This window comes from Anabas testudineus, chromosome 9 (assembly GCF_900324465.2).
Source record: "Anabas testudineus chromosome 9, fAnaTes1.2, whole genome shotgun sequence".
NCBI classification, from domain to species: Eukaryota; Metazoa; Chordata; class Actinopteri; order Anabantiformes; family Anabantidae; genus Anabas; species Anabas testudineus.
Genome location: NC_046618.1, coordinates 23448595 through 23475939, shown reverse-complemented (window position 1 = coordinate 23475939; position 27345 = coordinate 23448595). Strand labels below are relative to the sequence as shown.

Genomic DNA, 27345 nt, shown 5'->3' with positions numbered 1-27345 from the left:
GTTTCAATAACATTATAAAAATGTTGCTCACTTAAAGGTACATTGGAGATGGGAGCTGGGATTTGGTAAAAAATAATCTAGAAAATCCTCTGCACCGATAATTAGTGCAATATTTATTTATAGACATCCGCCTGCTGGGAAGGAGGCTGGACGTACAAATAAAAATCTTGTGTCGACTGAAACATTCCTGGTAAGTGATTAAATAATATTAATAAAAAACTTAAAACCAGTGAAAAACCTTCAGGAGCTAAATTATTAAGGAAGTTGATGTGTTAAGAGATGACGATCGAGTGCAGCGGTTTCTGAGTACTACAGTGATGTTTAGGTTCATGAATCAAATCATGAGTGTTCAACTAAACCTTGATTACATGTCTCACTGAGTCAGTTGGGAATTTCCAGATCTTTCCAATCTAAAAGCTCAACAAGACAATTGCACTCTATGAATGTATTGAGGAACCTGACAAAAAAAAAAACGTCCACGTTCTGTGCAATTAAAGCAGGAACATAGTGGAAATATTTCAAAAACAGACGACAGCTGTCAGTTGACAAAACTGCCAAAGCTTTCTTGTTCCTGTGTCAGAACTTAGTACTCTTAGTAGTATAAGTCATTGATATTTAACTCGAGTTTCAAAAAAAGAAGTTAATAAACCAATTATAAAGGTATTAGTAATTAAGGGAATGCATCATTACTATTTAAATGTGTTTTTCTCCAGTAATACAAATACACTACACCTGGACATTGCAACTGTGATACTAGAAATAATGTTTAATTTCTAACTGTACAGTTTTTGGTAAAGCATTTATACCATTGTTAAGTTATAAAAATGTGGACAAAAAACAAAAGTATTACAAACATACAAAACCCTTTTTTCTAAAACATTAAAGATTGCAATTTGGATTCTTCTTTGCAAAAAACACATTGAATTCTAACATCCACCTTTACTCAGTGATACCTACATGAAACAAAGCAGTGTAACCTCTGACAAGGAACGCCTACCAAGTGCAAAAGCTTTCTAAGACCCCTTGTTGGAACTTAGTGGCAGGAATTCCCACACTGTGTAGTTGTGTAATCACGAAACTGTTACTGGGAGTTATGCAAGTCTTAGAGCAGCAAGTGTGCAGAAAAAAATAATGAAAATCATTTGTTTTAAGCAATGTGCAGCAAGTTTGCTTTAGCTACACTTTCCAGGAACAACAAACGCAGGTATTATGAGAGGGCTGGAAAATGTTAAGTTAGAACATACTCTTACTCTCTTCTAAATTTGAGCAGCCTCATATAGAAGGACAATTCTAACATCTTGGCATCTGTTGTCAGAATCTCTTTCAGACATGTACCGACTGACCTTGGTCACATTAGCAGTGATACTCTGCTCTTCATCTTGGATTAATGGAGGGAAAGTCTTGGTGTTCCCTGTGGATGGAAGCCACTGGATTAATATGAAATCATTGAGGAGCTTCACTCCAGAGGCCGTCAAGTCACAGTTCTGAGACCTTCAGATACCTGGTACATCAAACCAGATTCTCCGCACTACAAGACCATCACTATAAATTCCTCTGCCGGTTTTGATGAGAAAGGCTTTGGGTCATTTGTAACCACACTTTTGACCATGCGTCGGGAAGGTGCTTCGCTTTGGTCTCGTATATCAATGGAGTATGAACTGATGATACAGGTCTGTGAGATAAATAGGAAGCTGCTTCAGACAGTGGAGGGGATGTTTGAGAATACCCAACTGATGCAGAACCTCAATGACTCTAAATATGATTTACTCCTGACAGATCCTGCGATTGCTGGAGGGGTGTTATTAGGTCACCGTCTGGGTCTTCAACTTTAATGTGAGGTGGACCATTCAGGGTGAGGGGCATCTGGCAATTGCACCATCTCCACTCTCCTATATCCCAATGCAATATACATTGCTGACTGACAAGATGACATTCACTCAGCGTATCAAGGACCTCCTTTACTATTTTTACACACGTTTGCAAACGTACACTATAAACCTAAACTACAAACCATTTGTCCATCGTCACTTTGGCAGTGATGTACATTACATGGAGCTGTTTCAGTCAGCAGACATCTGGCTGATGAGAAATGATTTTACCTTCGAGTTCCCAAGACCCACAATGCCAAATGTCATCTACATGGCAGGATTTCAGTGCAAACCCTCCAAGCCCCTGTCTAAAGAACTAGAGGACTTTGTCCAGAGTTCTGGTGAACATGGTGTCATTGTTATGACACTGGGGACCCTGGTGGGGAAACTCCCTGAGGACATTGCCGAGGACATCGCTGCTGCTTTTGCACAGCTTCCTCAGAAGGTAATCTGGAGACACACAGGCAAACGACCATCCACCCTCGGCAACAACACCTTACTCTTGGACTGGCTACCACAAAACGACCTCCTGGGTCACCCCAAGACCAAAGTGTTTGTGGCTCATGGAGGCACCAATGGAATACAGGAGGCCATTTACCACGGCGTCCCCCTGGTCGGCCTGCCCCTCATGTTTGACCAGCATGACAACTTCTTCAGGATGGAAGCACGAGGTGTGGCCAAAGTCCTGGACATTGCAACTGTGAACAGAGACAACTTCCTGGAGGCACTGAAGGAGGTCCTCTATGAACCCAGCTACAGCGACAAGATGAAGACACTATCCAACCTGCACAGAGATCAAGATGTCCAAGATCCAGTACTACTCCATTGATGTGGTGGCCTTTCTGCTCACAGTTGTTTTCCTAGTATTTACTGTTTTTATTTCTGTAGTAAGGTTTTTGTGTCGGAGGGTGTTTTGTAGGAGCAAAGTCAAAAAAGAGCAGTGATTGTGATCCAAAGCAGCCAAGGGCCACCACACTCCCATCATTGTTTGACTGTTGCTATGATGTTCTTTGTATGAATTATTGTGGTAATCTTACACCAGGTGTAACACTTGAAAGAATGAAAACAATTCTGCAAAGATGAGTGGGCCAAAAGTTCTCTCCAGTGATGTAAAAGTTATTACAGAATCTTGATCACAGTCTAACCAGGGGCAGCGACTTTTTTCCCTTAATAAATAAAATCATCATTTTAAAACTGTATTTTGTATTTACTCAGGTTATTTTGTGTAATATTATAGTGATTTAAAGCATTTAACTATGACAAATATGCAAAAATGTTAGGAAGGAGACAAAAACTTTATCAGCAATGTACTTAGTTGTGAAATAAAATAAACTCTACAAAGTCAAACATCTCTTGCTGAAATTGACTTTTAACACATCCTCATTGTTCCATACATTTATTTAATATAATAAAAATAATTCAATGATAAATGAAAGATTTCTTTACACATACGAAGACTTAGGACTCATTTACTGTAAAAGTAAGTACTATGGATGAACTTTACAAAAGGTAGAAACATAAATTCTTATAATAAGTTTTCCAAATCCTGCAAGGATGGGAGCCTGTGATAGATTCTGTGAAAGTTATATACTGAAATAAAGTATTATCCATCTTTATTTTATTTTGAAGCTGTACTCACACAAGTGTTTAATATACTTTAGAGTTTAAATCTTGTTTTCACAGAGCAGATGAATGCCCTTCCCCTCACTTCATTTTTTAGATATTTGTTTTAATATTCAATCAATTATTTAGTTGAAAACATTGTTTTAAAGTCAGTGAGTAAGTCAATGTAGTTCATGCATGTGTGAGGTGAACACATGGTTTGGTTAAACACTATGATGACCTTCAACTTGCACCACATTAAAATAGATTTTACTGTTACCATCTAACGCCATGGTTAATACTACTTTTAGTCTATAGGTGCAGGGTTTACTTTTATTTTAGATTTTAGATTTAGACTTTTTTCCTTTTAAGCATGTTTTTTTTTTTTATTTATTGTTTTACTGTTCCTTAATTGATTTTCATCTTGATTTTAAATTTTTTTAAATACAACTTTTAGTGGCAGAAAATTTAAGAGTTTAAAATGTGACTTCAGAATTAATGAGGGTAAAGAAAAAAAAATCTTCATCTTTTTCTTCTTGGGTAAAATGTCTTTGTCCTTAAATAACCTGCAGCTACAGGTCAATCTTATCTTAGTAGTATATATAAAGTTCAATCTCTGACTTCGAATCTAGCCACAGGGGTTGCAAGCCAGTGACTTCTGTGCCGGTCCCAAGCCCAGATAAATAGAGAGGGTTGCATCAGGAAGAGCATCCGGCGTAAAAATTGCCAAAATAAAAATGCGAATCATCCATAAAACTTTCATACCGGAACGGTCGAGGCCCGGGTTAACAAACACCGCCAGCGATGATGTTAATCTACATGGTGCTGGTGGAAATTTGACTACTGTTGGTCGAAAAGAGGGGAGGCAGAAGGGTTCGTGGTCAGAGAGAGAAGGTAAAAGGCAGGAACATAGGTTTGAGAATAGGGACTCTTAACGTTGGTGGACATGTGCAGAGGAGGGATAGTGAATATATTGGTAGAAGGATGTTGGAGATGGAGCTGCCAGGCAGGAGGGCAAGAGGACAGCCAAGGAGGAGATTTATGGATGTCATAACAGAGGACATGAGGTTGGCTGGTGTGAAGGTAGAAGATGCCCATTATAGAGTTAGGTGGAAAAGGATGATTCGCTGTGGTGATCCCTGATGGGAAAAGCCGAAAGAGAAGAAGAAGAATCTCTGACATCACCATGTGCATTTCTGATTCAACTCCTACTTGCGCAACCAACCTACTGCTGCGGTAAACCTCACACAACCTGACTTTAGTTCTGTTTCCTCAAATGCCTTCCAGCAACGTCTGAACTGTACTGACCAACAGAGCTGGAAAACACTTAGTCAGATGTCTGCTGGTAAGGAAGCTAGACGCACAGACATAGGCTCTTATTGAGGCGTGAAATCTGCTGAATGAGACTCCCTTGGTAAGTTACCAAATAAAAATAAATAAACATTATTAAAGTACTTTAAAAGCTAAAAAGCAACAAGGCAATAGTATGTTAAAATAAATCTGATGTTTCAGTGGAGTTCTTGTATTACTATAAAGCTAAACCCTAAATATTTGCAGATGAAAACTTAAACTCTCTAATAGAAGGTTTGAAATTTCCAACACACAAGTTCAATAATGTGTGGTTACAAACTGTGTTCATTCATAAGTATGGTGCATCTAAAGATGGCTAAAGTATATAGTTTGAAAAACTAGCCTAGTTTGTTGAACAAATACTTTAACTTTACACTTTGAACAACATTGTGTCTAAATTGTCACTGGCTCGATCCTCTGGACTACCAGGATTGAATATGGTTGGGAACAATGCAAAACAATTATTCTGTTTGACAAAGATGTACTTGTAGCAGTTGTGAGAATTAAGCGAGCCCTTTGGGAGCCTGAGACTTCTTTTAAGTACAAAACATTAAAAAGAGGACAAAGCTGTGTAGCCTGAGACAGGAAACACCTATCAGGTAAAAAAAGGTTTTTCCAAACCTCCTGGGTTTGGCAGCAGGAATTCCCACAGTGTAGTTGTACTCAGTGAATGTTTCTGAGCTGCAGCTAGGTGTTATGCAAGTGTTGGAACTGTGTGCTGAAAAAATAATCAAACCATTTGTGCTAAGACTTGAAGCAGTGTACATCAGGATTGCTCATAAATCAGGAATGCTAATGCTTATGCATTCCTGAACTAAAGAACTGTGTGGATTTGTAGAGAAAGGCAGATCTAACATCGTTATGTCTGTTGTCAGAATCTTTTTCAGACATGTACCGACTGACTTTGGTCACATTAGCAGTGATATTCTGCTCTTTAACTCCGGTTAATGGAGGGAAAGTATTGGTGTCCCCTGTGGATGGAAGCCACTGGATTAATATGGAAGTCATCATCAAGGAACTTCACTCCAGAAACCATCAAGTCACAGTGCTGCGGCCTTCAGATAGCTGGTACATCAAACCAGATTCTCCGCACTACAAGACCATCACTTTAAATTCCTCTGCCGGTTTTGATGAGGAAGGTATTGGGTCATCTTTAACCCCATTTCTGACCATGCAACGGGAAGGTGCTTCGCTTTGGTCTCATATATCAATGGGGTATGAACTGATGATAAAGTGGTATGAAATGCATAAGCAACTGCTTCAGACAGTGGAAAAAATGTTTGAGAATACAAAACTGATGCAGAGCCTCCGTGATGCCAAATATGATTTACTTCTGACGGATCCAGCATACGGTGGAGGGGTGCTGCTGGGTCACCGTTTGGGTCTTCCACTTGTCTTCAATGTGAGGTGGACCATTCAGAGTGAGGGGCATGAAGCAATTGCACCATCTCCACTCTCCTATGTCCCAATACCAGGGGCAATGCTGACTGACAAGATGACCTTCACCCAGAGGCTCAAGAACCTTCTCTGCTATTTCTTCAGCTGTTTGCGGATTTGGTATTTCATAGACCCAAACTACAAACCATTTGTCCATCGTCACTTTGGCAGTGATGTACATTACATGGAGCTGTTTCAGTCAGCAGACATCTGGCTGATGAGAAACGATTTTATCTTTGAGTTCCCACGACCCACAATGCCAAATGTCATCTACATGGCAGGATTTCAGTGCAAACCCTCCAAGCCCCTGTCTAAAGAACTAGAGGACTTTGTCCAGAGTTCTGGTGAACATGGTGTCATTGTTATGACACTGGGAACACTGGTGGGGAAACTCCCTGAGGACATCACTGAGGACATTGCTGCTGCTTTTGCCCAGCTTCCTCAGAAGGTGATCTGGAGACACACAGGCAAACGACCATCCACCCTCGGCAACAACACCTTACTCTTGGACTGGCTACCACAAAACGACCTCCTGGGTCACCCCAAGACCAAAGTGTTTGTGGCTCATGGAGGCACCAATGGAATACAGGAGGCCATCTACCACGGCGTCCCCCTGGTCGGCCTGCCCCTTATGTTGGACCAGCATGACAACTTCTTCAGGATGGAAGCACGAGGTGTGGCCAAAGTCCTGGACATTGCAACTGTGAACAGAGACAACTTCCTGGAGGCACTTAAGGAGGTCCTCTATGAACCCAGCTACAGAGACAAGATGAAGACTCTATCCAGCCTACACAGAGATCAGCCCATGAAACCACTGGACCGTGCCATGTTCTGGATCGAGTTTGTTATGAGGCACAAAGGAGCTCCACACCTGAGGACAGAGTCTTACAAGATGTCCAAGATCCAGTACTACTCCATTGATGTGGTGGCCTTTCTGCTCACAGTTGTTTTATTAGTATTTACTGTTTTTATTTGTGTAGTAAGGTTTTTGTGTCGGAGGGTGTTTTGTAGAAGCAAAGTCAAAAAGGAATGATGAATGTGCTGCAATGCCATTATGGTAGTTTAATTTTCTGGATCTTAATTTCTATTACAGAAAGTGAACTGTTCTCTTGAGTCATGAACCCTGGTAACTTCAAACCTAATATTGTCAAAGGTTTTAGTTCAACTTGTTTTTTCTATTTTTTGGTTGGCTGGATATCTTACAGCATTATTCACAGTCCATATGTTAAAAAAGCCAAGTAATCAGTATAAACGCAATCACGATGTGGGATGTTGAAAAGTTTGTTATTTTATATTGCACTTATTAAAAAAACTGCAAAAACTAGTTTAGTCTGTGATTTTCAATAGATTTCAAGCTATGACATTTGCAATTAAAGCAGGAACATAGAGGAAATATTTTGAAAACAGACGACAGCTGTCAGTTGACAAAACTGATTTCCTGTTCCTCTGAACTGTTTCTCAGAACTTAGTGGTCTTAGTAGTATAAGTCAATAAGTAAACTGATTTTTAACTGTTGAGTTTCAAAAAAAGATGTTAATAAACCATTTACAAAGGTGTTACCTGGACATTTGAACTGTGATACTATACATAATATTTAATTTCTGACTGTACAGTTCTTGGTAAAGCATTTATACCATTGATTGCTAAATTGTAAAAGTGTGGACAGAAAAATTAGTATTACAAACATGCAAAATCCAATTTTAAAAACATTAAAGATTATAATAATTTGGATTCTTATTGGCAAAAAACAGATTTTGTATTCCAAAATCTGCCTTTACCGAGTGAAACCTACATGAAACAAAGCTGTGTAACCTCAGACAAGGAACGTCAACCAAGTGTAAAAGCTTTCTAAGCCCTTTGTGGACTGTTCAGGGTGAGGGGCATCAGGCAATTGCACCATCTCCACTCTCCTATGTCCCAATACCAGGGGCAATGCTGACTGACAAGATGACCTTCACCCAGAGGGTCAAGAACGTCCTTTACTATTTGTTCACACGTTTGCAAACGTTTCTGTTTCGCAGATTCAACCTACCAACCATTTGTCCATCGTCACTTTGGCAGTGATGTACATTACATGGAGCTGTTGGATTTCATGTACAAACACGATGATGACCTTTAACTTACATACACTTGAATCTCAGTTACTTATGATTATTTTCTGTCTATGTAGGTGGAATGTTAAACTCTAATAAATATAACTTCTCCCTATACACATTTACCTTTTTTTTCCCTTTATCTTTATTCTCAAATGTATTTTAATTGTCTTGATTTTGCTATAATCTATATTTTTAAACCCAATGCAGCCGTTTTAGTTTTCTTGTTTCCTCTGGTATTTGTCACAACACTTTTTTCTTTATTAATCTATTCAATGTGCAAATTGTGTATAGTTTCAATCACATTGTAAAAATGTTTGCTCACTTAAAGGTACATTGGAGATGCTGGAGCTGGGATTTGGTAAAAAATCATCTAGAAAATCCTCTGCACCGATAATTAGTGCAATATTTATTTATAGACATCCGCCTGCTGGGAAGGAGGCTGGACGTACAAATAAAAATCTTGTGTCGACTGAAACATTCCTGGTAAGTGATTAAATATTATTAATAAAAAACTTAAAACCAGTGAAAAACCTTCAGGAGCTAAATTATTAAGGAAGTTGATGTGTTAAGAGATGACGATCGAGTGCAGCGGTTTCTGAGTACTACAGTGATGTTTAGGTTCATGAATCAAATCATGATGTTCAACTAAACCTTGATTACATGTCTCACTGAGTCAGTTGGGAATTTCCAGATCTTTCCAATCTAAAAGCTCAACAAGACAATTGCACTCTATGAATGTATTGAGGAACCTGACAAAAAAAAAAAAACGTCCACGTTCTGTGCAATTAAAGCAGGAACATAGTGGAAATATTTCAAAAACAGATGACAGCTGTCAGTTGACAAAACTGCCAAAGCTTTCTTGTTCCTGTGTCAGAACTTAGTACTCTTAGTAGTATAAGTCATTGATATTTAACTCGAGTTTCAAAAAAAGAAGTTAATAAACCAATTATAAAGGTATTAGTAATTAAGGGAATGCATCATTACTATTTAAATGTGTTTTTCTCCAGTAATACAAATACACTACACCTGGACATTGCAACTGTGATACTAGAAATAATGTTTAATTTCTAACTGTACAGTTTTTGGTAAAGCATTTATACCATTGTTAAGTTATAAAAATGTGGACAAAAAACAAAAGTATTACAAACATACAAAACCCTTTTTTCTAAAACATTAAAGATTGCAATTTGGATTCTTCTTTGCAAAAAACACATTGAATTCTAACATCCACCTTTACTCAGTGAAACCTACATGAAACAAAGCAGTATAACCTCTGACAAGGAACGCCTACCAAGTGCAAAAGCTTTCTAAGACCCCTTGTTGGAACTTAGTGGCAGGAATTCCCACACTGTGTAGTTGTGTAATCACGAAACTGTTACTGGGAGTTATGCAAGTCTTAGAGCAGCAAGTGTGCAGAAAAAAATAATGAAAATCATTTGTTTTAAGCAATGTGCAGCAAGTTTACTTTAGCTACACTTTCTCCGTGCCTCCGTGATGCCAAATATGAATTACTTCTGACAGATCCTGCGATTGGTGCAGGGGTGCTGCTGGGTCACCGTTTATGTCTTCCACTTGTCTTCAATGTGAGGTGGACTGTTGAGGGTGAGGGGCATCAGGCTATTGCACCATCTCCACTCTCCTATGTCCCAATACCAGGGGCAATGCTGACTGACAAGATGACCTTCACCCAGAGGGTCAAGAACGTCCTTTACTATTTGTTCACACGTTTGCAAATGTCCTGTTTCGCAGACTCAACCTACCAACCTTTTGTCTATCGTCACTTTAGCAGTGATGTACATTACATGTAGCTGTTTCAGTCAGCAGATAATATAGATAATTATATTGGATATGTTAGTTAGCTCAGGATTATAAAGTAGAATAGAAACAGGGTGGTATATGCATTGGAAACAGCACTGATTATATTTATATTCATATTTTTATACTTATATTCATAATGAACTGTAGTGTTGTATAAAAATAAACAGTGGTGGAAGACGTCTCAGATCCATTACTTAGGAAAAGTACCAATATAGCAATATATAAATACTTCAATAGTTACTAAAACAGAAATATTAACAGTTAAATGTACCTAAAACTGCCCCTGTGACTTCTTCTGTATATTAAATGAAAGCAGGGATCTTCAAGTGTCACAACATACTTACAAACCAAATGTATATTAATATTAAACTATGTGCTCTGATAGGTTTGGTGGGAGAATGTGAAAGGTGGAACTGCTAACATTTCAAACTTACAGCATGAAACATGCAATTATACATCATTTATTAGAAAAGGTCACAAGACAACCAGGTTGTAAATATTGATTTAATCTAAAGAAACTTCTACTAATGAGCTAATTGTATAATTTTTTATGTAAAATCTAGACCTGAAAAGTAACTTAAGCTGTACAGTACATGTACTGAATGTCTGATATGACATGTTAGAAAATGTTACTTATACAGTAGAGGGTGCTATTGGTGTGGAAGTGTTCGACTAAGGAGCAATTACTTTAAAATTTATAGAAAATCACCTAAAAAACTGAAAAAAAATCTTTGTACATATTCTTTCTGGTCATAGCACATGAGAGTGGAGGGTTATGGTTTTTTTAGGACGTCATAACATAAAAACATTTTTAAACAAGAACAAGTTTATAGTCTATGTGTGCTCCTTGACATACATACTGTATGTGTCCATTTACAACCTCAAACTTTAAACATCTCCTAAACCCATTGGAATACGTGTCAGACATCTGCATGGTGTTCATCTCTTATAATATGTAGCTTTAAAAAGTCTAATTTCAACTTCATGTTTTCTTAAGTGGACAGTAAGAAAGCATAAAAACACAAAACAGATGGCCGATGTACTTGATGACTTTACAGAGAAGTAATTATTTACATTTCACATTTCATATAAATATTAGCTATTAATACTATTTAAAATAATATACAGTATATGTGTCGTACCTGTGTGCTGTTCTCGAGTGGGTGAGATCAGTTTTCTCACTTCATGATGTAGGCAGGGATTCGATTTCACTAACTGCACTGATTACAGCATCAGAAATCCCATCATCTTATCTACAGAAAGTATTTGCTCCAAATTTGAAAGAAAAAAAAATCCTAATGATTAACACAATATGATAAACATAATTCAAAATCTGGAAATGCAGATACAATGTTATTTGAATGTACAACATGACATACAGTTCATAGATCTGTAGATTTAGAAAAGGTCCAGCCTTCGCACACTAAAACATTTCTTTACATTAATCCAATAGATAGAGACACAGCCTCCTCTCAGATTCCAGGCTTCTTGTAACAGAAAAATGTATTCATCACATATTTACACTGATATCTTACGTCCACATTTTGGTTCACTGGTGGATATATTAACATCTGGAACATAAACAGAATATAATAAAAATAATAGATGTCTGACTATGTTGGTGCTTTTAAACCATATGGTGGTAAAAGACTGTAAAGTATAAACTTAATTGAGTGGTAAATAAAAATACAGTGAGCATGTGAGAAGCAATTCAAATGTACACCAAACATAGAGCTGCAAAGATCACAGCTTCTTGTGCTGTATTGCCACATACGTCAAGTGCTTCCCGCATCTTACATCTAGTGGTTTGTTACACTAATTCCTGTAAACAGCTCTGACTTCATGTCCATGAACTGCAGGGTCAGTGCTTTGACTCTAGTGTATGCAGCTGTCCAACTACTTTTTCCACATGAGTAACAATACAGTTCGTCAAACACTGTGCCTTGATTCAGATCAGCCTCTCAGCTTATAATTTACCATTTGACATAAGAAATTGGAATCTGAATCCCAACAAGCTCAAAACACCATCTTAACTTTTAGAAATACCTCAAGTATCAGTACGTTACATGCTGACAGGTTTTGTCTGACAAAGATGGCGTAATCTCTCACTGTGTGGAGTCCAGATGTATGATGTATGATCATCCTCCTGTCCAATTCAATGTTCTTCCAGTTACTCTGAGCACGGAATCAGAACAACTAGGACAAGCTGTTCAGTGTGTTGGACACTCATCCAGCAAAACAGGTCTGCGGTCAGTGCGTTCTGACAGGCGGTTCCAGTTTGTTGGACAGGGCGGTCAGCACCTGGTCAAACTTGGCGTAGCGCAGAGCCTGCTTCTCCTCGGCTCCCCTGCTCCCCCAAAGCAGCCTCATCTGGAAGTCGGTCAAAAAAAGTTCCAGGACTTCGGCCTGCTCCTGGAAACCTGCAACAGCAACATGACATCAGTCTATCAGTGTCAACAGAGGACCAGTGTTGTGAAACTATAAAAAGGTTTGGGCTGAAATGTTAAATTAGTCTTCCCGGGTTTTTGTTCATTAATGGGCATGTACTTAAAGTAATAATTAAATCACAAATAGTAAAGAAAAAATTCTGATAATAAAACTTAAACCAATCCTGCTTGTGATTTTCTCTGGTCTGTGTACACCCTAATTTGATTTTTCTTTTTCATTCTGTGCAGAAAACAACACGAATTAACTACTAAAGTTGGAATACAGTGTCCTTTAATTAAAATATTTATTTATTTTGTTATTTACAGTGACAAAGCAAGTAGAAGTGTGAGTTTGAGTTTTTGACTTTGTCTCCTCCTGGTCTGTCTCACCTTGTAGTTTGTTCTCAGCATTGGAGCAGTAGATGCCTCCCAACTGTGCAAAGGTCCTCGCTGCCCCTAGATGGAACATAACCACATCCACACCGACTTCCACCATATCCCACGGCTCTGTTCCCTCACCACCTGCCATGCTCTTCTCTAACAGAGACAGGAGGGGGAGGACGTGGGGGAAGGTGGTGTTGGACAGTGGACAGCTTTCTGCAGGACACACAGGAAGTCAGTGTCAGTATTTATTGGAAGTGTGCTTTACAAATGCAACGGGAATTAGTGTTGAGATAAGACTTTTCATGACATGACACATGATACACATGATAGAAAGTCTACCTCTCCCTTCATTCAGGCTCTTCATAAACGGCCTCAGAGTTTTATCATAAAGGATAGCGCCCTCTGTGTGTCGCTGCCGTAACGTCATCCAAGTCTGCTCCAGACGGGCCACCTGAGAGATGGCAAAACATCAATAACAACATTTAAGAAATGGGTTAGAGGTGCAGATGCAGTAAAGATAATTTCTTAGATTTGTTTAACTGCAATTTGACCAACATAACTGTACTTGATGCCAGTTGGCTTTATTGCATATTACTGACTAAGACAGAAATTATAATATCATCAGCATCATTGTCCACATATTAGAGTGTTAAGCTTTCAACTATAATCTAGACTGATCTCAGATAAGGACCTTTGTTGTAATAAATGCTGTCACCACCCTCTGCCTCTATGTCTGCAATCTTCTCACCAAAAAAGGTAAAAGTAACTGAAAATAAACAACAAATTCCAATAAAAAACTCTCTCAGTTCCTCCTGTAGCAGCAGCATCGTACAGTACATGCAGCTGTCCAACTACTTTTTCCACATGAGGAACAATAAAGTTCTTCAAACACTGCGCCTTGATTCAGATCAGCCCCTCAACTGAAAATAAAAAACAACTTCAAATGAAACATTGGTGGTACTGCGATCTGTTACCTGTGGCAGCTCTAAGGCTCTCATGACAGCAGCGAAGCCGAACATGTTGCCCATCGTGCTCTTAAGCTCGGCGGCAATTTGGATGATTTTATGAAGCAGACCGGCCCGCTCCTCGTTCGTTCCGGTGCAGCCCAACACATCTACAGCAAACATGGTCGCCATGGTTTGAAACCTGCGTGAATGTGGACAGAGGGAGGAGATGTCAACTTGACATTGTAACTTCACAGTCACATCATATCTGCAAAGAACAATGACAAAATCATCATAGCATACCACTCCTTTACAATAAGCACTTAACAAAATATTAACCACAAATAAGAAACGACAAATGCCACAGATAGTTAACATAATTCTAACTTTCGCTCTCTACAAATTATACCAATCATTTGTGGACATTTCAGTAGAAGACCAAACTACAGGTTGTAGCAGGATTTCTGGTTACCTCTCCAGCAGGTCCAGTCTCAGCTGCTGACCATGTGGCAACGTAAGCAGCTCCATCCCAGAACTAACTCCCATCCTCTTTTGCACCTCTGGTGTCACATCCAGAATTCTGGCAACCTGGAAACGCAGACATGAATGTAAATCCAATATTAATTCTCCTTTTAGCTCTGGCCCCGTCTAAGGTAATTCCTGGAAACAGATTTGATTCAGTATCTACGTCTACTTGTGGCATCTAACTTATTTTTTGTCCTAGAAAACAACTGTTTGTTGTGTTAACAAAAGATGACTGAATTGAATAAGAAAGGCAGAAAAAATGTAACTATCTAATGGAAATTAGGATACAGTACCAGGTAAAAAGATTTTGTGAATTATCCACTGTGTGTCCTGTTTTGCAGTATGAATCATGTTCTAACCATTATTGTTAATAAAAAAAAAAAATTAGAGCAGCTTTAAACGGTACCATGCAGTCCGCCTTGGTGATGTGTTTGGCGGCCGATCTTGGGTCGAGCTCAGCCAGTAGTTCCTTCACCCTGCGCAGGATCCCCACCTCTAGAGGCTTATTCTCCTTGGGCATCAGCGACGACTGGTACCTGCTTGGTTTGAAAGAAGAGACGCTCTCCACCACCGGTGGGAGGTACATGTTTCCATCCTCCACCTTTAGTGGCCCATCCTCTGCTTGCAGCCTGTCCACATAGCTCTGAGGGCCGGGGTACAGCTCTGTGTAGCAGCTACCATCTGTTTCAGAAGTGGAGGGATCCTGGTTCAGATGAACGTTGGGTCTCTTATGCTGCTGTCTGTTGCTCGGGGATGTCAGGGGTTGGGCGGAATCATTTTGCCTGGACACAGATGGGGATGGAGCCATGCTGGCTGCCTGGCTACTGCAAGGGCTTCTAGACAGTGGGGCTGGAGATGGAAAAGAAGAGTATTTCAAGGTTCAAGGTTTTTCTTTAACTAGAAACAGCATAGTTACTTTTTCATGATCAGCAAGTCAGTAATACCTTTGAATGATCAAGAGATTAGTCAGGTTTTAAGATAAAAATGTCCATTGTCCTGAGGCAAAAATTACTTAAACAGAAGGAAATGATGCATTTCTTAGGCAAATTCAATCTGCAGTGGGTTTATGGCAAAGAAGGAACTGGTTATCCAGTAGAACTGTGAGGATTACTGATATGCGTTATCTGTTTATGAACCACAGCTGAAGCAAAGAGAAGAAACACATGTATGTGATGACACATTTAATAAGAAATCAATGCAAATTAATGATTAACTTTAACAAGGCATATAGCACAAGTGTCTATAGTTAAACGTTTCTAAATTATGGTTTTCTAACATTGTCATAGCAGAAAATCAAAGAGAAAATCGAGTCTTCTATTTAGGTTGATTTGCCTTGCTTTTATGTTAACCTGTTTTATACCTCCTGTAAAGTTTAGGCTCTGAGTTCACCATGTGAGCCTCTCCCTGATTCAGCTCTCCCTTGTGTAACCTGCTGCTGCTGCTGCTGCAAACCTTACACACTCTGGACTTTAGTCCTTGTGCTTCAGCTCCCGCCACCTCCCTACAAGCTCCTCTAAACCCCAGAGCTGGGCGACACTCATTAAGTCGTTTGCTAGGAGACTTGATGAACAGCCAACAAGCTCTATCTGATCCCTGCAATTGTCTGACTGACACGCTCTTGGTAAGCATTTACATTACAATCAATAAAGACATACTAAAATGGTGATAATGATGTTGGTTTGTTAACATAAAACTGACATTTCAGTATAGTTGCTCTTGTTTTTACTGATTCCTTATGTTGAACTTACAAAACCTTGAGGGCAAAGTCAAAGCTTACATGATGGGGAATCCACCCTCACAATAACCGGAAATACAATCAGATATTCAAAATCAAGATGTTCTATGCAATTAGTGTGAATTATGGGTAAATATTTCTAACTTTTATAAAATTTTAAACAGCTATGCAAAGAGAAAATACAATTGTTTTATTACAAGTAGGCTTGTGTATTTAATTACTTTCAATGTTCAATTCTCAAAAAAACATCAACAACTATCTATTAGTAACAATAATAAATAGCATAAGAACAACAATAAGCCAGGACTTCAACGCATTTACATTTATGTACAGTTTTTTATGCATACTTTGCATGTATGGCTTTGTAGAGAAGGACATATCTAACATCCTCATGTCTTCTGTCAGAATTTCTTTCAGGCATGTACCAACTAAGCTTGGTGACACTGGCAGTTCTGCTTTGCTCTTCACCTTTGATAAATGGAGGGAAAATCTTAGTGTATCCTTTGGATGGAAGCCACTGGGTCAACATGAAAGTCATCATCGAGGAGCTGTACTCCAGAGGCCATGAGCTCACAGTGATGCGACCATCAGACAGCTGGTACATCAAAGCAGATTCCCCTTACTACAAGTCCATCACTATTAATTTCACTGCTGGTTTTGATGAGGAAGGCTTTGGGTCATTTCTAACAACACTCCTGACTATGCAAAAGGAAAGCAATTCACTTTGGACCCGTATAGCTACAGAGTATGATATGACCTTACAGGCCTATCTGTGGCATGAGCAGATGCTACAAATGGCAGAGGGGATCTTCAAGAATACCCAACTGATGCAGAACCTCAATGACTCTAAGTATGATTTACTCCTGACAGATCCTGCGATTGCTGGAGGGGTGTTATTGGGTCACCGTCTGGGTCTTCCACTTGTCTTTAATGTGAGGTGGACCATTCAGGGTGAGGGGCATCTGGCAATTGCACCATCTCCACTCTCCTATATCCCAATGCAATATACATTGCTGACTGACAAGATGACATTCACTCAGCGTATCAGGAACCTCCTTTACTATTTTTACACACGTTTGCAAACGTGGTACACTATAGACCTAAACTACAAACCATTTGTCCATCGTCACTTTGGCAGTGATGTACATTACATGGAGCTGTTTCAGTCAGCAGACATCTGGCTGATGAGAAACGATTTTACCTTCGAGTTCCCAAGACCCACAATGCCAAATGTCGTCTACATGGCAGGATTTCAGTGCAAACCCTCCAAGCCCCTGTCTAAAGAACTAGAGGACTTTGTCCAGAGTTCTGGTGAACATGGTGTCATTGTTATGACACTGGGAACACTGGTGGCGAAACTCCCTGAGGACATCGCTGAGGACATTGCTGCTGCTTTTGCCCAGCTTCCTCAGAAGGTGATCTGGAGACACACAGGCAAACGACCATCCACCCTCGGCAACAACACCTTACTCTTGGACTGGTTACCACAAAACGACCTCCTGGGTCACCCCAAGACCAAAGTGTTTGTGGCTCATGGAGGCACCAATGGAATACAGGAGGCCATCTACCACGGTGTCCCCCTGGTCGGCCTGCCCCTCATGTTTGACCAGCATGACAACTTCTTCAGGATGGAAGCACGAGGTGTGGCCAAAGTCCTGGACATTGCAACTGTGAACAGAGACAACTTCCTGGAGGCACTGAGGGAGGTCCTCTATGAACCCAGCTACAGAGACAAGATGAAGAAACTGTCCAACCTACACAGAGATCAGCCCATGAAACCAATGGACCTTGCTATTTTCTGGATCGAGTTTGTCATGAGGCACAAAGGAGCTCCACACCTGAGGACAGAGTCTTACAAGATGTCCAAAATCCAGTACTACTCCATTGATGTGGTGGCCTTTCTGCTCACAGTTGTTTTATTAGTATTTACTGTTTTTATTTGTGTAGTAAGGTTTGTGTGTTCGAGGGTGTTTTGTAGGAGCAAAGTCAAAAAAGAGTAGTGATTGTGATCCAAAGCAGCCACGGGCCACCACACTCCCATCATTGTTTGACTGTTGCTATGATGTTGTTTGTATGAAATATTGTGGTAATCTTACACCAGGTGTAACACTTGAAAGAATGAAAACAATTCTGCAAAGATGAGTGGGCCAAAAGTTCTCTCCAGTGATGTAAAAGTTATTACAGAATCTTGATCACAGTCTAACCAGGGGCAGCAGCTTTTTTCCCTTAATAAATAAAATCATCATTTTAAAACTGTATTTTGTATTTACTCAGGTTATTTTGTGTAATATTATAGTGATTTAAAGCATTTAACTATGACAAATATGCAAAAATGTTAGGAAGGAGACAAAAACTTTATCAGCAATGTACTTAGTTGTGAAATAAAATAAACTCTACAAAGTCAAACATCTCTTGCTGAAATTGACTTTTAACAATAACATCCTCATTGTTCCATACATTTATTTAATATAATAAAAATAATTCAATGATAAATGAAAGATTTCTTTACACATACGAAGACTTCAGACTCATTTACTGTAAAAGTAAGTACTATGGATGAACTTTACAAAAGGTAGAAACATAAATTCTTATAATAAGTTTTCCAAATCCTGCAAGGATGGGAGCCTGTGATAGATTCTGTGAAAGTTACATACTGAAATAAAGTATTATCCATCTTTATTTTATTTTGAAGCTGTATTCACACGTGTTTAATATACTTTAGAGTTGAAATCTTGTTTTCACAGAGCAGATGAATGCCCTTCCCCTCAATTCATTTTTTAGATATTTGTTTTAATATTCAATCAATTATTTAGTTGAAAACATTGTTTTAAAGTCAGTGAGTAAGTCTATGTAGTTCATGCATGTGTGAGGTGAACACATGGTTTGGTTAAACACTATGATGACCTTCAACTTGCACCACATTAAAATAGCTTTTACTGTTACCATCTAACGCCATGGTTAATACTACTTTTAGTCTATAGGTGCAGGGTTTCCATTTATTTTAGATTTTAGATTTAGACTTTTTTCCTTTTAAGCATGTTTTTTTTTTTTTTATTGTTTTACTGTTCCTTAATTGATTTTCGTCTTGATTTTACATTTTTTTAAATACAACTTTTAGTGGCAGAAAATTTAAGAGTTTAAAATGTGACTTCAGAATTAATGAGGGTAAAGAAAAAAAATCTTCATCTTTTTCTTCTTGGGTAAAATGTCTTTGTCCTTAAATAACCTGCAGCTACAGGTCAATCTTATCTTAGTAGTATATATAAAGTTCAATCTCTGACTTCGAATCTAGCCACAGGGGTTGCAAGCCAGTGACTTCTGTGCCGGTCCCAAGCCCGGATAAATAGAGAGGGTTGCATCAGGAAGAGCATCCGGCGTAAAAATTGCCAAAATAAAAATGCGAATCATCCATAAGACTTTCATTCGGGTCAGTCGAGGTCCGGGTCAACAAACACCGCCAGCGATGATGTTAATCTACAGGGTGCCGGTGGAAATTTGACTAATGTTGGTCGAAAAGAGGGGAGGCAGAAGGGTTCGTGGTCAGAGAGAGAAGGTAAAAGGCAGGAGCATAGGTTGAGAATAGGGACTCTTACGTTGGTGGACATGTGCAGAGGAGGGATAGTGAATATATTGGTAGAAGGATGTTGGAGATGGAGCTGCCAGGCAGGAGGGCAAGAGGACAGCCAAGGAGGAGATTTATGGATGTCATAACAGAGGACATGAGGTTGGCTGGTGTGAAGGTAGAAGATGCCCATTATAGAGTTAGGTGGAAAAGGATGATTCGCTGTGGTGATCCCTGATGGGAAATGCCGAAAGAGAAGAAGAAGAATCTCTGACATCACCATGTGCATTTCTGATTCAACTCCTACTTGTGCAACCAACCTACTGCTGCGGTAAACCTCACACAACCTGACTTTAGTTCTGTTTCCTCAAATGCCTTCCAGCAACGTCCAAACTGTACTGACCAACAGAGCTGGAAAACACTTAGTCAGATGTCTGCTGGTAAGGAAGCTAGACGCACAGACATAGGCTCCTATTGAGGCGTGAAATCTGCTGAATGAGACTACCCTTGGTAAGTTATCAAATAAAATAAAATAAAACATTATTAAGTACTTTAAAAGCTAAAAGCAACAAGGCAATAGTATGTTAAAATAAATCTGATGTTTCAGTGGAGTTCTTGTATTACTATAAAGCTAAACCCTCAATATTTGCAGATGAAAACTTAAACTCTCTAATAGAAGGTTTGAAATTTCCAACACACAAGTTCAATAATGTGTGGTTACAAACTGTGTTCATTCTTAAGTATGGTGCATCTAAAGATGGCTAAAGTATATAGTTTGAAAAACTAGCCTAGTTTGTTGAACAAATACTTCAACTTTACACTTTGAACAACATTGTGTCTAAATTGTCACTGGCTCGATCCTCTGGACTACCAGGATTGAATATGGTTGGGAACAATGCAAAACAATTATTCTGTTTGACAAGATGTACTTGTAGCAGTTGTGAGAATTAAGCGAGCCCTTTGGGAGCCTGAGACTTCTTTTAAGTACAAAACATTAAAAAGAGGACAAAGCTGTGTCGCCTGAGACAGGAAACACCTATCAGGTAAAAAAAGGTTTTCCAAACCTCCTGGGTTTGGCAGCAGGAATTCCCACAGTGTAGTTGTACTCAGTGAATGTTTCTGAGCTGCAGCTAGGAGTTATGCAAGTGTTGGAACTGTGTGCTGAAAAAATAATCAAACCTTTGTGCTAAGACTTGAAGCAGTGTAATCAGGATTGCTCATAAATCAGGAATGCTAATGCTTATGCATTCCTGAACTAAAGAACTGTGGATTTGTAGAGAAAGGCAGATCTAACATCTTTATGTCTGTTGTCAGAATCTTTTTCAGACATGTACCGACTGACTTGGTCACATTAGCAGTGATATTCTGCTCTTTAACTCTGGTAAATGGGGGAAAGTATTGGTGTTCCCTGTGGATGGAAGCCACTGGATTAACATGGAAGTCATCATCAAGGAACTTCACTCCAGAAACCATCAAGTCACAGTGCTGCGGCCTTCAGATAGCTGGTACATCAAACCAGATTCTCCGCACCAAAAGACCATCACTTTAAATTCCTCTGGTTACGATGAGGAAGGTTTTGGGTCATTATAATAACATTGATAATGATTCAGCGGGAAGGTGCTTCACTTTGGTCTCGTATATCAATGGGGTATGAACTGATATAAGATCTATGAGATGAATAAGCAACCGCTTCAGACAGTGGAAAAATGTTTGAGAATACAAAACTGATGCAGAGCCTCCGTGATGCCAAATATGATTTACTTCTGACGGATCCAACACACGGTGCAGGGGTGCTGCTGGGTCACCGTTTGGGTCTTCCACTTGTCTTCAATGTGAGGTGGACCATTCAGGGTGAGGGGCATCAGGCAATTGCACCATCTCCACTCTCCTATGTCCCAATACCAGGGGCAATGCTGACTGACAAGATGACTTCTCCCAGAGGGTCAAAATGTCCTTTACTATTTGTTCACACGTTTGCAAAATTGGTATTTCACAGATTCAACCTACAACCATTTGTCCATCGTCACTTTGGCAGTGATGTACATTACATGGAGCTGTTTCAGTCAGCAGACATCTGGCTGATGAGAAACGATTTTATCTTTGAGTTCCCACGACCCACAATGCCAAATGTCATCTACATGGGAGGATTCAGTGCAAGCCCTCCAAGCCCCTGTCTAAAGAACTAGAGGACTTTGTCCAGAGTTCTGGTGAACATGGTGTCATTGTTATGACACTGGGGACCCTGGTGGGGAAACTCCCTGAGGACATTGCTGAGGACATTGCTGCTGCTTTTGCCCAGCTTCCTCAGAAGGTGATCTGGAGACACACAGGCAAACGACCATCCACCCTCGGCAACAACACCTTACTCTTGGACTGGCTACCACAAACGACCTCCTGGGTCACCCCAAGACCAAAGTGTTTGTGGCTCATGGAGGCACCAATGGAATACAGGAGGCCATCTACCACGGCGTCCCCCTGGTTGGCCCTGCCCCTCATGTTTGACCAGCATGACAACTTCTTCAGATGGAAGCACGAGGTGTGGCAAAGTCCTGGACATTGCAACTGTGAACAGAGACAACTTCCTGGAGGCACTGAAGGAGGTCTCTATGAACCCAGCTACAGAGGACAAGATGAGACACTATCCAACCTGCACAGAGATCAGCCCATGAAACCACTGGACCGTGCCATGTTCTGGATCGAGTTTGTTATGAGGCACAAAGGAGCTCCACACCTGAGGACAGAGTCTTACAAGATGTCCAAGATCCAGTACTACTCCATTGATGTGGTGGCCTTTCTGCTCACAGTTGTTTTATTAGTATTTACTGTTTTTATTTGTGTAGTAAGGTTTTTGTGTCGGAGGGTGTTTTGTAGAAGCAAAGTCAAAAGGAATGATGAATGTGCTGCAATGCCATTATGGTAGTTTAATTTTCTGGATCTTAATTTCTATTACAGAAAGTGAACTGTTCTCTTGAGTCATGAACCCTGGTAACTTCAAACCTAATATTGTCAAAGGTTTTAGTTCAACTTGTTTTTTCTATTTTTTGGTTGGCTGGATATCTTACAGCATTATTCACAGTCCATATGTTAAAAAAGCCAAGTAATCAGTATAAACGCAATCACGATGTGGGATGTTGAAAAGTTTGTTATTTTATATTGCACTTATTAAAAAAACTGCAAAAACTAGTTTAGTCTGTGATTTTCAATAGATTTCAAGCTATGACATTTGCAATTAAAGCAGGAACATAGAGGAAATATTTTGAAAACAGACGACAGCTGTCAGTTGACAAAACTGATTTCCTGTTCCTCTGAACTGTTTCTCAGAACTTAGTGGTCTTAGTAGTATAAGTCAATAAGTAAACTGATTTTTAACTGTTGAGTTTCAAAAAAAGATGTTAATAAACCATTTACAAAGGTGTTACCTGGACATTTGAACTGTGATACTATACATAATATTTAATTTCTGACTGTACAGTTCTTGGTAAAGCATTTATACCATTGATTGCTAAATTGTAAAAGTGTGGACAGAAAAATTAGTATTACAAACATGCAAAATCCAATTTTAAAAACATTAAAGATTATAATAATTTGGATTCTTATTGGCAAAAAACAGATTTTGTATTCCAAAATCTGCCTTTACCGAGTGAAACCTACATGAAACAAAGCTGTGTAACCTCAGACAAGGAACGTCAACCAAGTGTAAAAGCTTTCTAAGCCCTTTGTGGACTGTTCAGGGTGAGGGGCATCAGGCAATTGCACCATCTCCACTCTCCTATGTCCCAATACCAGGGGCAATGCTGACTGACAAGATGACCTTCACCCAGAGGGTCAAGAACGTCCTTTACTATTTGTTCACACGTTTGCAAACGTTTCTGTTTCGCAGATTCAACCTACCAACCATTTGTCCATCGTCACTTTGGCAGTGATGTACATTACATGGAGCTGTTGGATTTCATGTACAAACACGATGATGACCTTTAACTTACATACACTTGAATCTCAGTTACTTATGATTATTTTCTGTCTATGTAGGTGGAATGTTAAACTCTAATAAATATAACTTCTCCCTATACACATTTACCTTTTTTTTCCCTTTATCTTTATTCTCAAATGTATTTTAATTGTCTTGATTTTGCTATAATCTATATTTTTAAACCCAATGCAGCCGTTTTAGTTTTCTTGTTTCCTCTGGTATTTGTCACAACACTTTTTTCTTTATTAATCTATTCAATGTGCAAATTGTGTATAGTTTCAATCACATTGTAAAAATGTTTGCTCACTTAAAGGTACATTGGAGATGCTGGAGCTGGGATTTGGTAAAAAATCATCTAGAAAATCCTCTGCACCGATAATTAGTGCAATATTTATTTATAGACATCCGCCTGCTGGGAAGGAGGCTGGACGTACAAATAAAAATCTTGTGTCGACTGAAACATTCCTGGTAAGTGATTAAATATTATTAATAAAAAACTTAAAACCAGTGAAAAACCTTCAGGAGCTAAATTATTAAGGAAGTTGATGTGTTAAGAGATGACGATCGAGTGCAGCGGTTTCTGAGTACTACAGTGATGTTTAGGTTCATGAATCAAATCATGATGTTCAACTAAACCTTGATTACATGTCTCACTGAGTCAGTTGGGAATTTCCAGATCTTTCCAATCTAAAAGCTCAACAAGACAATTGCACTCTATGAATGTATTGAGGAACCTGACAAAAAAAAAAAAACGTCCACGTTCTGTGCAATTAAAGCAGGAACATAGTGGAAATATTTCAAAAACAGACGACAGCTGTCAGTTGACAAAACTGCCAAAGCTTTCTTGTTCCTGTGTCAGAACTTAGTACTCTTAGTAGTATAAGTCATTGATATTTAACTCGAGTTTCAAAAAAAGAAGTTAATAAACCAATTATAAAGGTATTAGTAATTAAGGGAATGCATCATTACTATTTAAATGTGTTTTTCTCCAGTAATACAAATACACTACACCTGGACATTGCAACTGTGATACTAGAAATAATGTTTAATTTCTAACTGTACAGTTTTTGGTAAAGCATTTATACCATTGTTAAGTTATAAAAATGTGGACAAAAAACAAAAGTATTACAAACATACAAAACCCTTTTTTCTAAAACATTAAAGATTGCAATTTGGATTCTTCTTTGCAAAAAACACATTGAATTCTAACATCCACCTTTACTCAGTGAAACCTACATGAAACAAAGCAGTATAACCTCTGACAAGGAACGCCTACCAAGTGCAAAAGCTTTCTAAGACCCCTTGTTGGAACTTAGTGGCAGGAATTCCCACACTGTGTAGTTGTGTAATCACGAAACTGTTACTGGGAGTTATGCAAGTCTTAGAGCAGCAAGTGTGCAGAAAAAAATAATGAAAATCATTTGTTTTAAGCAATGTGCAGCAAGTTTACTTTAGCTACACTTTCTCCGTGCCTCCGTGATGCCAAATATGAATTACTTCTGACAGATCCTGCGATTGGTGCAGGGGTGCTGCTGGGTCACCGTTTATGTCTTCCACTTGTCTTCAATGTGAGGTGGACTGTTGAGGGTGAGGGGCATCAGGCTATTGCACCATCTCCACTCTCCTATGTCCCAATACCAGGGGCAATGCTGACTGACAAGATGACCTTCACCCAGAGGGTCAAGAACGTCCTTTACTATTTGTTCACACGTTTGCAAATGTCCTGTTTCGCAGACTCAACCTACCAACCTTTTGTCTATCGTCACTTTAGCAGTGATGTACATTACATGGAGCTGTTTCAGTCAGCAGATAATATAGATAATTATATTGGATATGTTAGTTAGCTCAGGATTATAAAGTAGAATAGAAACAGGGTGGTATATGCATTGGAAACAGCACTGATTATATTTATATTCATATTTTTATACTTATATTCATAATGAACTGTAGTGTTGTATAAAAATAAACAGTGGTGGAAGACGTCTCAGATCCATTACTTAGGAAAAGTAACCAATATAGCAATATATAAATACTTCAATAGTTACTAAAACAGAAATATTAACAGTTAAATGTACCTAAAACTGCCCCTGTGACTTCTTCTGTATATTAAATGAAAGCAGGGATCTTCAAGTGTCACAACATACTTACAAACCAAATGTATATTAATATTAAACTATGTGCTCTGATAGGTTTGGTGGAGAATGTGAAAGGTGGAACTGCTAACATTTCAAACTTACAGCATGAAACATGCAATTATACATCATTTATTAGAAAAGGTCACAAGACAACCAGGTTGTAAATATGATTTAATCTAAAGAAAACTTCTACTAATGAGCTAATGTATAATTTTCTATGTAAAATCTAGACCTGAAAAGTAACTAAGCTGTACTGTACATGTACTGAATGTCTGATATGACATGTTAGAAATGTTACTTATACAGTAGAGGGTGCTGCTATTGGTGTGGAAGTGTTCGACTAAGGAGCAATTACTTTAAAATTTATAGAAAATCACCTAAAAAACTGAAAAAAAATCTTTGTACATATTCTTTCTGGTCATAGCACATGAGAGTGGAGGGTTATGGTTTTTTTAGGACGTCATAAACATAAAAACATTTTTAAACAAGAACAAGTTTATAGTCTATGTGTGCTCCTTGACATACATTACTGTATGTGTCCATTTACAACCTCAAACTTTAAACATCTCCTAAACCCATTGGAATACGTGTCAGACATCTGCATGGTGTCATCTCTTATAATATGTAGCTTTAAAAAGTCTAATTTCAACTTCATGTTTCTTAAGTGGACAGTAAGAAAGCATAAAAACACAAAACAGATGGCCGATGTACTTGATGACTTTACAGAGAAGTAATTATTTACATTTCACATTTCATATAAATATTAGCTATTAATACTATTTAAAATAATATACAGTATATGTGTCGTACCTGTGTGCTGTTCTCGAGTGGGTGAGATCAGTTTTCTCACTTCATGATGTAGGCAGGGATTCGATTTCACTAACTGCACTGATTACAGCATCAGAAATCCCATCATCTTATCTACAGAAAGTATTTGCTCCAAATTTGAAAGAAAAAAAAATCCTAATGATTAACACAATATGATAAACATAATTCAAAATCTGGAAATGCAGATACAATGTTATTTGAATGTACAATATGACATACAGTTCATAGATCTGTAGATTTAGAAAGGTCCAGCCTTCGCACACTAAAACATTTCTTTACATTAATCCAATAGATAGAGACACAGCCTCCTCTCAGATTCCAGGCTTCTTGTAACAGAAAAATGTATTCATCACATATTTACACTGATATCTTACGTCCACCATTTTGGTTCACTGGTGGATATATTAACATCTGGAACATAAACAGAATATAATACAAATAATAGATGTCTGACTAGTTGGTGCTTTTAAACCATATGGTGGTAAAAGACTGTAAAGTATAAAACTTAATTGAGTGGTAATAAAAATACAGTGAGCATGTGAGAAGCAATTCAAATGTACACCAAACATAGAGCTGCAAAGATCACAGCTTCTTGTGTTGTATTGCCACATACGTCAAGTGCTTCCCGCATCTTACATCTAGTGGTTTTGTTACACTAATTCCTG

General features: G+C 38.7%; 3 protein-coding genes and 2 pseudogenes across 4 annotated transcripts; 4 read left to right on the top strand and 1 right to left on the bottom strand.

The window, feature by feature from the left end:
* The first annotated feature begins 140 nt into the window (after positions 1–140).
* LOC113151295 lies at positions 141–2812 on the top strand (annotated as a pseudogene).
* Positions 2813–4568: 1756 nt separating this feature from the next.
* On the top strand, positions 4569–7616 carry LOC113151288 (UDP-glucuronosyltransferase 2C1-like). The gene is made up of 2 exons (XM_033326162.1): positions 4569–4884; positions 5696–7616. The coding sequence occupies exon 2, from the start codon at positions 5710–5712 to the stop codon at positions 7288–7290; it is 1581 nt and encodes a 526-aa protein (XP_033182053.1). The 5' UTR covers positions 4569–4884; positions 5696–5709; the 3' UTR covers positions 7291–7616.
* A 506-nt stretch (positions 7617–8122) lies between these two features.
* LOC113151287 (UDP-glucuronosyltransferase 2B15-like) lies at positions 8123–18420 on the top strand. 2 transcript variants are annotated; one of them, XM_026344220.1, is made up of 2 exons: positions 8123–8331; positions 17337–18419. In XM_026344220.1, the coding sequence occupies exon 2, from the start codon at positions 17337–17339 to the stop codon at positions 18183–18185; it is 849 nt and encodes a 282-aa protein (XP_026200005.1). In that variant the 5' UTR covers positions 8123–8331; the 3' UTR covers positions 18186–18419. The 2 variants fall into 2 exon arrangements, with proteins under 2 accessions (XP_026200005.1, XP_026200004.1); XM_026344219.1 differs by lacking the exon at positions 8123–8331 and adding an exon at positions 15567–16071 and having other exon boundaries at positions 16591–18420.
* LOC113151300 (SH2 domain-containing protein 3C-like) lies at positions 10756–26744 on the bottom strand (the record flags this gene model as incomplete). Its single annotated transcript, XM_026344224.1, has 7 exons — positions 10756–12591; positions 12988–13194; positions 13321–13432; positions 13956–14127; positions 14398–14513; positions 14857–15299; positions 26663–26744. Coding segments are annotated over 7 exons (1302 nt in total), but the record flags the coding sequence as incomplete, so codon positions are not given.
* LOC113151297 lies at positions 21131–22965 on the top strand (annotated as a pseudogene).
* Positions 26745–27345: the final 601 nt, after the last annotated feature.

Bases quoted from the DNA above. Each gene is read 5' to 3' on its own strand.
- LOC113151288 (XM_033326162.1), top strand. From the start codon at position 5,710: ATGTACCGACTGACTTTGGTCACATTAGCAGTGATATTCTGCTCTTTA.
- LOC113151287 (XM_026344219.1), top strand. From the start codon at position 16,605: ATGTACCAACTAAGCTTGGTGACACTGGCAGTTCTGCTTTGCTCTTCA.